Here is a 15680-nt window from a genome sequence, read left to right as displayed (position 1 = left end):
TCTGACACATCTAGACACAAGTATATGTACTTATAATGTTAGTGTATGCATAGCTTTACATGAGCATTTGTAAGTCTATAAATTCTTATGAATACTCATTTATACTTATAGACATGCAGTAAAAATAGGTGGTTAAAACCTATAGCTTGGGCCACATAATTTTGATGTAATCTCCACCGTCTGTTTACAGAAACAAAATTATTCATATGAGAACAAGATTAGTAGATAGAACAGCCTGTGACTCTTAAAAGCTCATGTCTTTACAGCTAAAAGACAAAAGAAATGTACTTTTGTATGGTATAATTTTCATATACTCGAAACTCAACACTACAGTGGTTTCAACAATTAAGAGGAAAAGTTAGAATAATATTTAAAAATCATTCTTTCAAAACTATTTTTGGACATACATAGGTCATTAGTAACAAGTAAATTGTTACAATCACTGCCAATGATTATTTAAACTTACCTGATTATTATATGCATCAGGTGCGAGTTTCTTATATGTTGGTGCCATAAGAGTGGACAGGTTTTGCAAATGAGACTCCAGTTTCTCTTCCTGTATAAAGTGAATAATTCTACATATTAAATTCTAAGTCCATTTTCTCTATATGTAAAAGAGGCTATCAGTTAGATTATTTCCCTTACATTTTGAATCCAAAACACAATATACGGTGCCTTTATTACTAAATAAAGCATCTTTAAAACATGACTATCATTTAATCTTATATGTGCTAGTAAATATCTAGCTATTTGTTTTTTTCATAAGATTGATTTTCTACTTGCATGTGGATATTTTGCATTTTATAAATACAAGCCTGTGCTAGGAGTAGGGTTGGGGAATGAAGCCGTATGGTCTTAAAGAGGTCACGTGTTTTAGCTACCAAGGAAGATGAACTATTAAAAGAACTTATTTAGCTTAATTTTTCTCTTTCTACTCTTTACATTTTATGTTTATAAAGATAGTATTTAAAAAATTTGAAATGATCTCTCTACAGAGCAACTAAAATTTACTGGACACTTCAAATATGGATAAAATGCTTCAGAACTAGAATGCAGGATACATGAAAAACTGCAAAATTTACTCGAAAGGGGAAATGCTCAGTTACACTCCCACCTGCCCTGCTCATGAACAGATTTTCCAGGTAATATGCTGTTAAAGAATGGTAGGTGATCATGTTTAGCTGCTCCATTTATACTTAATGTCTTCATTTCAGATTGATATTTCTCTAAAAAAAAAAAAAGTTAGGAGACATAACCACCTAGCAGATATGTAAATTTTAGAAGGTGAGGAGGTTTCTGAACAGAGCTCTCCCACCTAACAGAGGCAGTAAGTTACTTGGGATCCTCTGGATTTGGTTTACATGAAACCTCGTGAAAGTGATAAACATTTATTAATTGATAAAATAGTGGCAAAAAAAAGGTTATCTGTAGAAAATTAACATGGCGGCACGCAAAATCACTACTTTTCATTGTTATTAATATTCATGTTCTTATGAAATGATGTCTCACACATTTAAGTAATGTTTAATTACTGAAAACATCCTTTAAAAAAACTTTGTGATTTCAGGAGTTTTTGTACTTGCTTTATTAATTGTGACTATAATAGTAAATGAAAGCTTAATAAAGTTAACAAATTCTTCATTTAAAGGGACTCATCAATGTTATATCTATAGTATGTAAATATTTGAATTGTATTCAAAATTCAAAAGATAATTGTAAGTGTATAGAATGACTGAAAATGTGGTCATATCTAAATGCTAACTATATTGAGGTTTTCTAATCATTCAATTAGTACAGAGACAGTCCCTGATCTATAATGGCTTGTTTTTTGTTTTTTTGTTTTTTTTTTTTTTTTACTCTAGGGTGGGTTTATTGGGGTATTAAATGGATTTTCAATTTACAATGGATTTATGGGGATGTAGTCTCCTCATAAGTCAAGGAGTATCTATACTCTAGACTACATGCCCACCCAAAAGTTGTTAAATTTATCAATTTGCAAATTCTATTTTAAGAAATAGGTATTCTAGAGACAAGACAAAAACCAATGACTTTCGTGAGAAATCAATGTCCATTTATTTCCATTACAGAGTTACATTAAAATCTAAATATGTTTTAGTTACTTAAATGCATTCATTACAGTGACTTTAAATTATTTGAATCTCATGGCATATAAATGTGACTAAAAATGGTCTTTTCTGAATGTAGTACTTATGTAACTTCCATAATTCAAAGTCAAAATATGAAAAAAACCACCAATTCTCATTTAGTTTTAACAATGAAGTGACACCCCTTTAAAACTTTGGAGTTAACATAAAAGACCAACGAGGAAGTTTTTGTTGCTCACATTTTATCTATTATTTTGGCATAATATGATTATTATGCCAACTTAAAAAATAGTGTGTATCTACAGTTTGGGAAAAACTTTGATTAATAAGAGCTTACCAAGATATGTCATATTGTTCACTCCATCTATGCTAATGAATTCTCCATGAAAAATAAAGTGATTATATATCAGGAAGTAAACAAACCTCTTTTGGGTCATCCCCAAGCAGCTTAAACTTCCTTGGGATCTTGCTTCTGGCAAACTTACATCCATTGTAGTACATGCTCCATGAACAACCAAAAGAGAAGGAGGCACCACAGGTTTCTGGATCCAGCCCCTGACAGGCGCAGGTTCTCCTGAGAAATCAAAAGACCAAATTCATTGCTATTGATAGCATTATACAGGCTGTGCAGCTGATATTCTGGGTGTCTATATGCAAAATGAGTTTGAAAAGAAGCCTAATCTAACTCTGTATTAAGCCGTGGCATAACCACACACAGAACTATTCCAATTGACTTTAAAACAATTTTATTGCAATATAATACACATACAGAAAAGTGCACGTAATTTTACAGTTTACAAATGCAACATACCCAGGTAAGTAGAACCCACACTAAGAAACAAAATATTTACTATCCCCTGGAATTTCCCTTCATTTTGCCTTTCAGTCACTGTCTGTCTCCCTAACAGTAACTTCTCTAAGAATACAGTAGTTCTGCCTATTCTTATGTTAGTATTGCTTTCTTTTTCATAGATGGGGTCTTGCTATGTTGCACTGGTTGAACCTGAAATTCTAGGCTCAAGCGATCTTCCCGCCTCAGCCTCCCAAATAGCTGGGACTATAGGTGTGTGCCACCATCGATGGCTTGTTTTGCCTACTTTTATACTTGATATATACATAGGTGTATGAAATTATATAATATGTTATTTGTGTCTGTCTTTTTCCATTATGTTTGGGATATCCATCCAAATCACTGCATGTAGTTGTACTTTATTCATTTTCACTGAGTACCATATTCCATCTTATAAAAATGTGACAAGTTATTCTACCATTGATGGGCATTTGAGTGCTTCCTAGTTTTTGGCTAAAATACAGTATTACAGCTGTATAGCCCTAGTTTGATAGATCCTAATGACAATAAAGTAAGCAAAGAAAAAGAAAGATAAAACAACTTACAAAGAAAAAATATGCAGGTAGCACTGTAAATTATTTTTAAATTACTGTATGTATATTGTGACAGAAAGAAATAATTGGTAATATCAAAAACCAAAAATTTCAGTGTACAAGAGAAGCAAAACAAAAGATAATAATACTCTGTCATCTTAACTATGAACAGGAAAAAACAGTATGAATTAATGATTTGAGTTAATCTCAGATTTTCTTTCTAAAAAATAACTACTTCATGTATTTGCCCATTTAAAAAGCCTAAAAGTAATGACATCTTCGTAGCAGGGAGCACATCTAGACACTGATTGTGATCTCTAAATATAATTTCCCATCAAAATCTCTGAAATTTGACAAGTAAAGATTCTTGCCATGCATTTTTTCTGTCATTCTTACCAACTAATATTAAGTGGTAACTAAAGAGTTGATGAAGAAAAGTCCTGTAAAGTATTCCAGCTAATAAATGCAAAAGGAATATTACAATTAGAAATGATCCCTTTATATATGTCAGCAATAATGGCAGAATAAGGATATCTGAAAATTTTCTCCTCCATAAAAGCAATAAAAGTACTGATAAATACTGTCAGAATCAGCTTTTTCAGATCTGGAAATTAGCAAAAAGCTTGCAGCAATATAGGGGGAATTCATTCAAGGAAAAAAAAAAAGACAGGATTTCAGTGAGAACAGTGAGCTCTGTGGTATTTTAACTTTCCCCACAGCTCTATGGTAGCCTTCAAATCAAAACAGCCCACATTTATTATGAAAAGCAGCAGCCATGCTGCCACTAGAGGAGGCCAGATTGGCTGGATATACTCTAAAGTCCCATTCACAGAGACCTCACGTTACTTGATCTGTTTGGTAGTTTCCTGGAAGATCGTTCTAGTAAGGTTATCTTTACTTTATCTAACTTGGAGTTCATCTAGTGTGAACCACGTTTTCCACAGAGGCATTTATCAAATAATCATAGGCAACTGTTGAATACTGTCACTGAGGTGTAGCTAACAACTGGAGCAAAAAAAAAAGATAACTAAAAAAACTTAAAAGTAAAACCTGGGAAGTGAGATGATCCATAGGAGGCTTTGAAAATATATTCCTGGGAATTTAGAAAGCCACATACAAATGTAGGGTTCACAAAAGACCTGAGAAAGCCCTAAACTCTCACCACAGTCTAACCTTGAGTGAGACCGCCCAAGCAGGGAATAAAGGCTAATGCAGAGCTGTAAATAGCCTGGCTGAGTGTTGAATGCATGCCTCAACACACATACAGACCCCTTTGTCAAAGACTGACTTACTGGTCTCAGGCACCTAAGGAATTCTGTCTAATCCTTAGCTGACCTCTAAGCTAACCAAGCAAAGACTTCGATGGCTATCTATCTATGAGAAACAATACAAACTTTATAGGAGTAATGAAAAAGAAAGAAACCACCACCACCAGAAACAATAACATATTCTGGGCAGGGGGTAGAATCTGATTTTCAGATTTATCAGATTACATTATTTTATTTATTTTTATTTTTGTAGAGACAGGGTCTCACTATACTGCACAGGCTAGTCTCGAACTCCTGGGCTTAAGCGATCCTCCTGCTTTGGCCTCTCAAAGTGCTGGGATTACAGGCACGAGCCACTGCTCTCAGCCATTACGTTAGTTTAAAATGTCTAAACAATTAACAGAAACAGAAACAAAGTATGGCCCATATAAAGTAGTCAATAGAGGCTATCCCTGAAAAAGTCCAGATGTTAGGCCACTGGACAAAGACTTTAAGTCAGCTATTTCACGTATGCCCAAATAATGAAAGAAAACTGCATTTAAATAACTAAAGTAAGAATACAGAATTTTACTAAATACATGAGATAAACTCAAGAAAAAGATATTATTGAATAGAATTCTAAAGCTGAAAGTGTAATAACTGCAATAAAAAATTAGAGGGGTTCAATAGCAGAGTTGAAAAGGGGGGGGGAAGGGACTTGAAGATAAGTCATTTGAGATTATTCAGTCTGAAAAATGAAAAAATAAAATTAAACAGAACCTCAGAGATCTGTGGAAGACCTTAAAGCATACCAACATAGACAATGCAGGTCCCCAAAGTAAAGGATGAAGAATATTTGAAAAATAATGGCCAAAAACTTCTCAAATTTGATGAACAACATCAATCTACATGTCCAAGAAGCTCAACTAACTCCATGTAACATAAACCCAAAGATATGCATACATATAAACATCATAACCAAATTGCTGAAAGCCAACAACACAAGAAAATCATGAAAACTCTATGATTATCATGTATGCAGGAATCCCAATAAGATTAATAGCTGATCTCTGATCAGAAACAATGAAGACCAGAAGGCAGTAGGATGACATAGAACCACAAGAAAAAGACTGTCAACGAATAATTCTGTATTTTGCAAACCTATCTTTCAGAAATGTATTATATAATAAATTAGGACATTCTCTGAAAAATAAGAGTTTATTATTTTCAGGCATGTCCTATAAAAAATACTAAACGTGTACTTCAGGCTGAAAGTAAAGGACACTATACACTACCTCAAATCCACCTAAGAACTTAAAGAGCACCAGTAAAGATAATTACATAGGTAAATATGAAATCATATATGTATTTTTGTTTGTAACTATTTTTCTCATATCTGATTTAAATGACAATATCAATCTGATTTAAAAGACAAAACAATCTGTGTTAATGGGCATAAAATATATAAAATGTAATTTGTAAAATAGCACAGAGTAAAAAGAAGGAATGGAGCTATATGGCAACAAAGTTTCCTTATACTGTAATGAAATTGGTATTACTTCAGACTAGCTTTTATAAGTTAGTTGTAATCCCCAGGGAAATCACTAAGAAAATAACATCAAAAAATTTAGTAAAAGACAAGGGAGTTAAAACAGTACACTAGAAAATATCTATTGAATACAAAAAAAGACAAGATATAGACAAAATGGCAGACAAATCCTACCTTATCAATAATTTTATTAAATGTATATGAATTGTGAATTGAAAAATTAAAAGGCAGAGACTGGCAATGTCGATTTTTAAAAAGATTTAACTATGTGATGTCTACAAGATATGCACATTTTATAATAAGGAGTTCAAGCCATTAAAATGATGTAACAAATGTAAACATATATGTAATCAGCAACACAGCACCAAAATACATGAAGCAAAAAATGGCAGAATTAAAGGAATTGATAGATAATTTACTAATCCACTTTCAATAATGGCTAAAAGTAGACAGAAGATTAAAAAGAAAACAAATTGTAAAAAACACTATAAATCAACTAGGTCTAACAGACATCTATAAAACATGCCACCCACCAACAGCCGAATATACACATTCTTCTCAAGTACACATGAACATTCTCCAGGATGGACTGCATGACAGGTTATAAAACAAGTCTAAATAAATGGAATGCTGCAAAAATTGTGCAAAGTGTGTTTTCTGAAAAAATTATAAATGAATAACAGAAGCAAATTTGGGTAATTAGGTAAAAATATACTCATATAACCAGAAATCAAAAAAAAAAATGACAGAAATTAGAAAATACCTTATTGTAAATGAAAACTCAACATATTCATATTTTATAGGCTGGAGCTAAAGCTGAGCTAGAGAAATAGAAATTAGAAAATAGAATAAGGTAAATTTCATTTACCTTATTGTAAATGAAAACTCAACATACTCATATTTTATAGGATGGAGCTAAAGCTGAGCTGGAGAACAAACTTCTAGAAAAACACTACTAAAACTGACTCAAGAAGAAACAGAAAATCTGAATATACCTACAACAGGTTAAAAGATGTAATCAACACTATTTAGATCTGTCAGACAAATGAGGTCACAGGGAAAATCACTGCCCTCAAAAACCAGAGAGACAGATGGATAAAAAGAATTACAACTTACCGGAGCAGAAAACTCTGTGAGAACCAGTACTGGGGTAGGAAAATGTGAACTATAAGTGATGTATTGCTGGAGGTTCAGTGTGAACAACTCCAGAGGCATCCAGTCATAATAGGTTCCTCACAGTTTTGTGAGTTTTCTACATTCAGGAGCCAGATGACATTCTCATAATGAATACTAGAGAAAAATACCTTCATGCTTCCACAGGAGGAGGGGAAAAAATTTTGGAAAATGACATATACCATTCTATTCTTCTTAAAAAGTTCTGCCATCAGGCTAGGTGTCATGGCTCACGCCTGTAATCCCATCACTCTTTGGAGGTTGAGGCAGGCAGATTGCTTGCCAGTTCAAGACCATACCAGGCAACAAAGGAAAACCCCACCTCTAATAATAATAAAAAATATTAGCCAGGCATGGTGGCATGTGCCTGTAGTCCGAGCTATTTGGAAGGCTGAGGTGGGTGAATCACTTGAGCCCAGGAGGTCGAGGCTGCAGTGAGCTGAGATCATGCCCCTGCACTCCAGCCTGGGCAACCAGAGTGAGACCCTGTCTCAAAAACAAAGGATAATAAATAAATATTATGAACAAATGTGCCCACACATTTAACAAGGTGAAATGGGCCAATTCCTTGAAGGACACGACTACCAATATTTACACAAAATAATAATCTAAATAGGCCTGTATCTATGAAAGAAATTGAATCAGTAATAACTTTCCAAAACAAAGTACCAGACCCAGATGGTTCATTCTGATTTCTACCAAAGTTTTAAGGAAGAAATTATATCAATTCTCCACAATCTCAACACAGAAGCAGAGAAAATACTTCATAACTTATTCTATGAGACCAGCATTACCTTAATACCAACACCAAAGTTCTTTACAAGAAAAGATAACTACAGACTAATAGCAACCATGACCATGAATGCAAAAGTCCTTACCAAATGGCATATCAAATCCAACAATATATATAAATAATGTATCACAACCATGTGAGATTTGCCCCAGGTATGTCAGTCTAGTTCAAAATTTGAAAATCAATTAATGTAATCCATTTCATTAATAAGTTTTAAAAAGTCATATGGTAATATCAATAGGTGAAAAAAAAGTATTTACAAAATCCAACACTGATTCATGATTTTCAAAAGCCTCTCAGTAAACTAGGAAAAGAAGGGAACTACCTGAACCTGATAAAGAATACCTACAAAACCATACAGCTAACATATTTAATGTTGATAAAACTGAAGACTTCCTGCTGAGATCAGGAACAAGGCAAGAATGTTGCCTCTCACCACCGCTTTTCAACATCATACTGGAAATCCTAGATAATACATTAAGACAAGAAAATAAAAGATATACAGATTAGAAAGAAGTTGTCTTGCAGATGACATGTTCACCTAGAAAATACAAAAGAGTGACAAAAACAAAACAAAAAAACCAAAACTGGATATAAAGTGATTATAACATGGTTGCAGGAAACAAGTTTAATATACAAAAGTTGATCACTTTTCTGCATACCAACAATGTACAAGCAGAATTTGAGATAAAAACACATTATCATTAGCACCCCCAAAATGAAATATTTATGTATAAATCTAATATAATATGTACAAGGTCTATATGAGGAAAATGTAAAATTCTAATGAAGGATATCAAAGAAATAAAGAGATGTTCCATGTTCACGGATAGGAAGATGCGTTTTGTCAAGGTGGCAGTATTTCTAACTCAATCCAGAAATGCAGTGCATTCTATCAAAATTCCCACAAGATTTTGAGGATATTGACAAACTAATTTTAAAGTTTATATCGAGAGGCAAAAGACCAATACATGACAGTATATACAGTCTTCTCAGACTGGTTTTTATCACTTAGTAACAGGCAAAAGAATAGTCAACTCAATACTGAAGGAGAAAAACAATGTCAGAGGACTGCCGCTACATGATTGCAAGACTTACTCTAAAGCTCAAGTTGTCAAGATAGTGTGGCATTGGTGAAAGTCTAGACAAATATATCGATGGAAAAGAATAAAGAGTCCAGAAACAGACCACTTAATTATAATCAACTGATCTTTCACAAAGTAGCAAAGGTAATATAATAAAGCAAAGATAGTCTTTAAGAAACGGTACAGGAACAACTGGACAACTCCATGCACATAAGTGAATCTATACATAGTCTTTATAGTTTTTGCAAAATTAATGCAAAATGGGTCAAAGACCTAAATGTAAAATGTAAAACTATAAAACTCCTGGAAGATAACACAGAACATATAGATGACCTTGTGTTTGGTGCTGACTTTTTAGATACAAGACCAAAAACATTATTCATGAATTAACTGATAACCTAGACTTCATTAAAATTAAAACTTTCTGTTCTGCAAATGGCACTGTCAAGTGAATGAAAAAACAAGATACAGACTGAGAAAGTACATTTCTTACTGTCAATCAAGCTACTGTGCTCTGTGGTATTTACTTAAAGGAGTAATTGTCAAAACTTGGAAGCAACTAAGATGTCTTTCACTATGTGAATGGATAAATAAACTGTGATAAACTAGACAATGGAATATTATTCAATGCCGAAAAGAAATGAACTATCAAGACATGGTAGAAAGTTTAAAAGCCTATTACTAAGGGACAAAAAGCAGTCTGAGAAGGCTACATATACTGTGTCATTCCAACTATATGACATTCTGGAATAGGCAAAATTATGGAGATAAAAAGATCATTGGTTGCTAAGGGTTAGTGGGGTGGGAGAGAGAAATAGGTAGGGTACAGAGGACTTTTAAGGCAGTGAAATTACTCTGAATGAAACTGTAATGGTGAATGAGTATCATTAGACATGGATCCAAACTCACAGAATACGTAACAACAAAGGTAAACTCTAAACTATGAACTTTCAGTGATAATTGTCAATGCAGATTCACTGATTGCAACAAATGTACCATTCTGGTAAAGGATGTTGATAATGAGGGAGGCTATGCACATATAGGGGCAGCATGTACTTGAGGAAGCTTTGTGCCTTTCATTCAATGTTGCTGTTACCCTAAAATTGCTTTAAAAATAATCTATTTTAAAAATGTTTAAAAATTCTCAAAAAGGAAAGCCCAGGGGTAGAAAATTTCCTCAAACATTTTAAAAAAGAGTTAAACCAATCCTTTGTAAGCTCTTCCAAAAGATAGAGAAGGGAACATTGCCCAGTGCATTTTGCGAACTCAGAATTACTCTGACACCAAAACCAAAGACATCACAAGGAAACCAAAGATCAATATACCTTATCAACAGAGATACAAAAGTCCTCAATGAAATACTAGCAAACTGACTCCAGTAATATATAAAAAGTAATACACACTGAGACCAAGTGGGATTTATTCCAGAAATATGTTAATCTAATGTATAAAAATGAATCAATATAATACACCATATTAACAGAATAAAGGAGAAGAACCCATGATCATTTCATTAGATGTAGCCACACAGCATTTGAGAAAAGTTCAACACCCTTTCATCATAAAATTATTCAACAAGCTAGCAACAGAAAGGAACTTCTGAACTCGACACAGTCTTTTTTGAAACAAAACCTACAACTAGTATCATACTTAATGGTGAAAAACTAAAAATTTCTTCCTAAAATGAGGAATAAGACAAGGATGTTTGCGGTTGTTAATTGTACCTGACATTTTCTGGAAGTTCTAACTGGGTAATCAGGCAAGAAAAAAAAAAAGGCCACCCAGATTGGAAGAAACAAAACTATTTCTACTTGTAGATGACATGATCTTGTATGTAGCAAATCCTAAGGAATCTACCAAAAAAAGTTAGTGCTAATAAGCTAGTTCAGCAAGTTGGTAGGATATAAGACCAATATATAAAAGTGAAATATATGACTATATATTATCGACAAAAAATTGATTTTGCAATAGGATAAAAAAAAATACACAGAAAAAAATTTTAACAAAAGAAGTACAGGCCAGGTGTGGTGGCTCATGCCTGTAATCCCAGTACTTTGGGAGGCCAAGGCAGTCAGATCACTTGAGGCTAGGTGTTTGAGACTAGCCTGGCCAACATGGTGAAAGCCTGTCTCCACTAAAAACACAAACAAATTAGCCAGGCATGGTAGCGCGCACCTGTAGTTTCAGTTACTTGGGAAGCTGAGGCAGAAGAATCACTTGAACCCGCAGGTGGAGGCTGCAGTGAGCTGAGATGGCACCACTGCACTCTGGACTAGGCAGCAGAGGGAGACTCTGTCTTAAAAAAAAAAAAAGTGCAGGACTTTGTGCATGTTTCATCCAAAACATTACTGAAAGAAATTTAAGAATAAATGGAAAAATATCCTGTGTTCATAAATTGGAAGCATTAATGTTAAGATATCAATACTCTCCAAATTGACCTACAGATTCAACAGAACCCCAGTCAAAGTCCCAGAAGGGGGCCAGATGTGGTGGCTCACGCCTGTCATCCCAGTACTCTGGGAAGCCTAGGCGGGAGGATCTCTTTAGCTCAGGAGTTCAAGACCAGCCTGGGTAATATAGTAAGACTCTAGCTCTACCAAAAAAAAAAAAAAAAAACAGAAAGGAAATGACAAACACATCTTAAAATTCATATGGAAACACAAGAAACATGATAGGCAAAAGTATGAAGTTGGAAGACTTACCTGTCTTGATTTTAAAATTTACTACAAAACTATAGGAATCAGCACAGTGTGGTACTGGCATAAGAAAAGTCATGCAGATTAAGGGAATTAAGAGTCCAGAAATAAACTCACACATCTTGGTCAATTAATTGAAAAAAAAAATAGTCTCTTCAACAAACGGTGCTGAGAGAACTGGACAGCTACTTGCAAAGGAATGAAGTTGGACTCTTACCTCTCACCATCAAATTAACATTAATTAAAAATCTAAATATAAGATCTAAAGTTATAATACTCTGAGAAGAAAGCATAGGTGTAAATCTTTCAGATCTTGAATGAGGCAATGATTTCTTAAATATGACCCCAAAAGCACAAGCTACCAATTAATAAGAAATTGAGTTTCATCAAAATCAAATTAAAACTTTTGCACTTTAAGGATATTATCAAAGTGAAGAGACAACCTGTGGGACAGGAGAAAATATCTGCAAACCATGCATTTGACAAAGTTCGAGTATCAACATATATCATATTCTTACAACTCTAAAAATAACACAATTAAAACATATAAGTAGACTTTTCTCAAAAAAAATATACATGGTCAATACACACTTGAAAAGATGCCCAATATCAGCCATTAGGAAAGTGCAAATCAAAATCACGAGATAAACTTCATACCCACTTGGATGGTTGTAATTAAAAAGACAATAACATTTTCTTGAGGATGTGGAGACACTGGAACCTTCATACATTGTTGGCAGAAATGTAAAAGGATGCAGCTACTTTGGAAAATAGCTGGGCAGTTCTTCAAAAAGTTAAACATAGAGTTACCATATTACTAACAATGTCACTCCTAGGTGTATATCCCAAGATAACTGAAAATACATTCACACAAAAATGTGTACACTGATGTTCATTGCAGCATAACTTATAATAGCCAAAAAGTGGAAATGATCCAAATGTCAATTAACTAATAAATGGATAAAGAAAATGTGGCTGGGCACAGTGGCTCATGCCTGTAAGTCCGAGCACTTTGGGAGGCTAAGGTAGAAGGATCACTTGAGGCTGAGTTTGAGAGCAACCTGTCCAACATGGTGAAACCCTGTCTCTACTAAAAATACAAAAATTAGCTGGGTGTGGTGGCGCACACCTGTAATCCCAACAACGTGGGGGCTAAGGCATGAGAATCGCTTGAACCTGGGAGACGGAGGTTGCAGTGAGCTGAGGTTGCGCCACTGCACTCCAGCCTGGGCGACAAAGCGAGACTGTCTCAAAAAATATGGTGTGAATAGATATATGGCCCAAAAAAGGTATCTTTTTATTTTTTAATAAAATGAATGAGACTTGAAAACATTAAGGTACATGAAGCCAGACAGAAAGGCCAAATATATGATTTCACTAATACAAAATGCCCAGAATAGGCAAATCCAAAGAAACTGAATGTTTATTGGTGGTTGCCACTTGGAGGAAGGATGAAGGGGAGAAGGGGAAGTGACTGCCTAATAAATACAGGATTTCCTTATGGGAATGATGGAAACGTTCTGAAACTAGGTAGAAGTGACATTTGCACAGTTTTGTGAATGTACTGAAACAACTGAATTGTATACTTTAAAAGGGTGAATTTTATGGCATGTGAATTATATCTCAATCAGAAAAAAACATTGGGGAATAACTTAAAGGTGATTTTCTACATAAAGTGGCTACTAAAAGGTATTTTTATTTTGATAGGGGTCTTTCAAATATTGTTAGAATTAACACATAACAGTCATTTTAATATGACTTGAAATTGGGCTCATGGTAAACGATACAAAGGGCAAATATTAAAATATCATCTATATAACAGATTTCTGCAAGAATTCTTAATCTTTGATTTACTATTTGGACTTCTAATTGTAAAATATTTTAAAAGTACAATTAGGTCAGTTATTCAAATGTATACAGCATAGAAAAACTAGCAAAATAATTTATATAACCAAATTTACACAACATCAAGTGAGAGAAAACTGTCAACTTGAAAACAAAATAATGGAAACAGGCAATGATTATCAGTTTTTGTCACAAATTGATGTGACAAAATTGATGTGAAACTATCAGGTGAAAGTTTGACGAGGAACATAATGATGGATCAAGCTGACAAACATGCTAAACACTATTAACATCACTAAAATGGGAACCAAGCAGACATTATGTGTCTCCTGATGTATATAAATAAGATGATTTTAATTTTAGCACTACTTATGAAGCGTTTTTGCCAACGTATACTATACATGCACACATACTTATATTACTTAAAAATCAGCTTGGTGTGGTAGCTCGTGCCTGTAATCCCAGCACTTTGGGAGGCCAAGGTGGGCGGATCACTTGAGGCCAGGAGTTTGAGACCAGCCTGGCCAACACGGCGAAACCCAGTCTCTACGAAAAGTACAAAAATTAGCTGGGGGAGGTGGTGCATGCTTGTAGTCCCAGCTACTCAGGAGGCTGAGGCACAAGAATAGCTTGAACCTGGGAGGTGGAGGTTGCAGTGAGCTGAGATTGGGCTACTGCACTCCAGCCTCAGTGACAGAGTGAGAGCCTGTCTCAAAAAAAAAAAAAAAGAAAAGAAAAGAAAAGAAAAAGAACCAGTCAAACTACCATTCCACAGAAGATACTGGGGATAGAGGAATAGGTTAAACAAAAGAACCAAGATGAAATCGGCCAAATCCAGAATGTGGGGTATTTTACAGAGAAAATCACCGTTTCTTTAAAAAAAAAAAAAAAATTCCTAAAAAAAGGGGAAGGGCTATTATAAATAAAAAGAGGCTTGTGAATCATATAATTTATCTTCTAAATGGAGGCAATTTTATGAGAGGAAGTTTTATTTAATAGCTATCCCAGACAATGGACATGAACTGGGATCACACTACTCAGAAGTGTCAATCACGTGCAAGGGCTCTTTCTCAACATCATTTTTGTTTATGTGGGTTTTTGAAATAGAATCTAATCAGATAATTTGCACAAACACAGTCTAAATATTAAATGATAAAGTTTTTACCTGTTAGAAATACATCCTGAAGTGTTAACAGGTAAGATGATATGTTACCTGTCTTCTACTTTCAAATACTAGTGGGAGGGGATGTGGGAAAAATATATGAAAAAATATTGATAAAATGTTGATAAATATTGATGCTGTGTGATGGGTCCATGGAATTCATTATATTGCACTTTTCCTTTTATGTTTGACAATTTTTATAATATAAAGTTCCTTGAAATGTTTAACATCACCCACTACGGCAGAAGGCATTTCTGGCTTTGATTTCCTTATGATGACAGATACACTCCCACAATTCTTACTTGCCAAAAAAATACTGGTTAGACTTAGTCATAAAATGGAAATCTCAAAGGGAAATCTTTAAAGAAGAAACAGCTGGTTTGGCTCAAAGGAAATGTAAAAATCAGTTTTTACTTTCCCACTGATAGATGCACTCAAGAGTTCTTTTCTGAACTCACAGTGGGTGGTTTGGAGCATGTGGACACAGGGATTTGTAAGAACTCAATGATGAGGTTCACACAGCTTTGAACATAAAACTGAGTCCGCAGCCCCAATTTGAGATTATTCTCTGTCCTTGGCAAAAAGTTGTAATTTTCACTTCTGCCAGCCATAAAATAAAATCTATTTATGGGGTAGGAGAAA

At 34.2% G+C, this 15680-nt stretch overlaps 1 protein-coding gene across 2 annotated transcripts in view; it reads right to left on the bottom strand.

Annotated features, from left to right (window-relative positions):
• TET2 (tet methylcytosine dioxygenase 2) overlaps positions 1–15680 on the bottom strand; it is a 148125-nt gene that overhangs the window by 18026 nt on the left and 114419 nt on the right. For both annotated transcript variants that reach the window (XM_023220130.2, XM_023220131.2), the window contains 2 exons: positions 2529–2679; positions 467–556 (listed from right to left, as the gene is read on the bottom strand). In XM_023220130.2, the coding sequence (XP_023075898.1) occupies positions 467–556; positions 2529–2679 (241 nt within the window). The remainder of the gene's footprint in view (positions 1–466; positions 557–2528; positions 2680–15680) is intronic.

This window comes from Piliocolobus tephrosceles, chromosome 3 (genome assembly GCF_002776525.5).
Source record: "Piliocolobus tephrosceles isolate RC106 chromosome 3, ASM277652v3, whole genome shotgun sequence".
Classification (NCBI taxonomy): domain Eukaryota; kingdom Metazoa; phylum Chordata; class Mammalia; order Primates; family Cercopithecidae; genus Piliocolobus; species Piliocolobus tephrosceles.
This window is presented reverse-complemented; position numbering and strand designations above follow the sequence as displayed.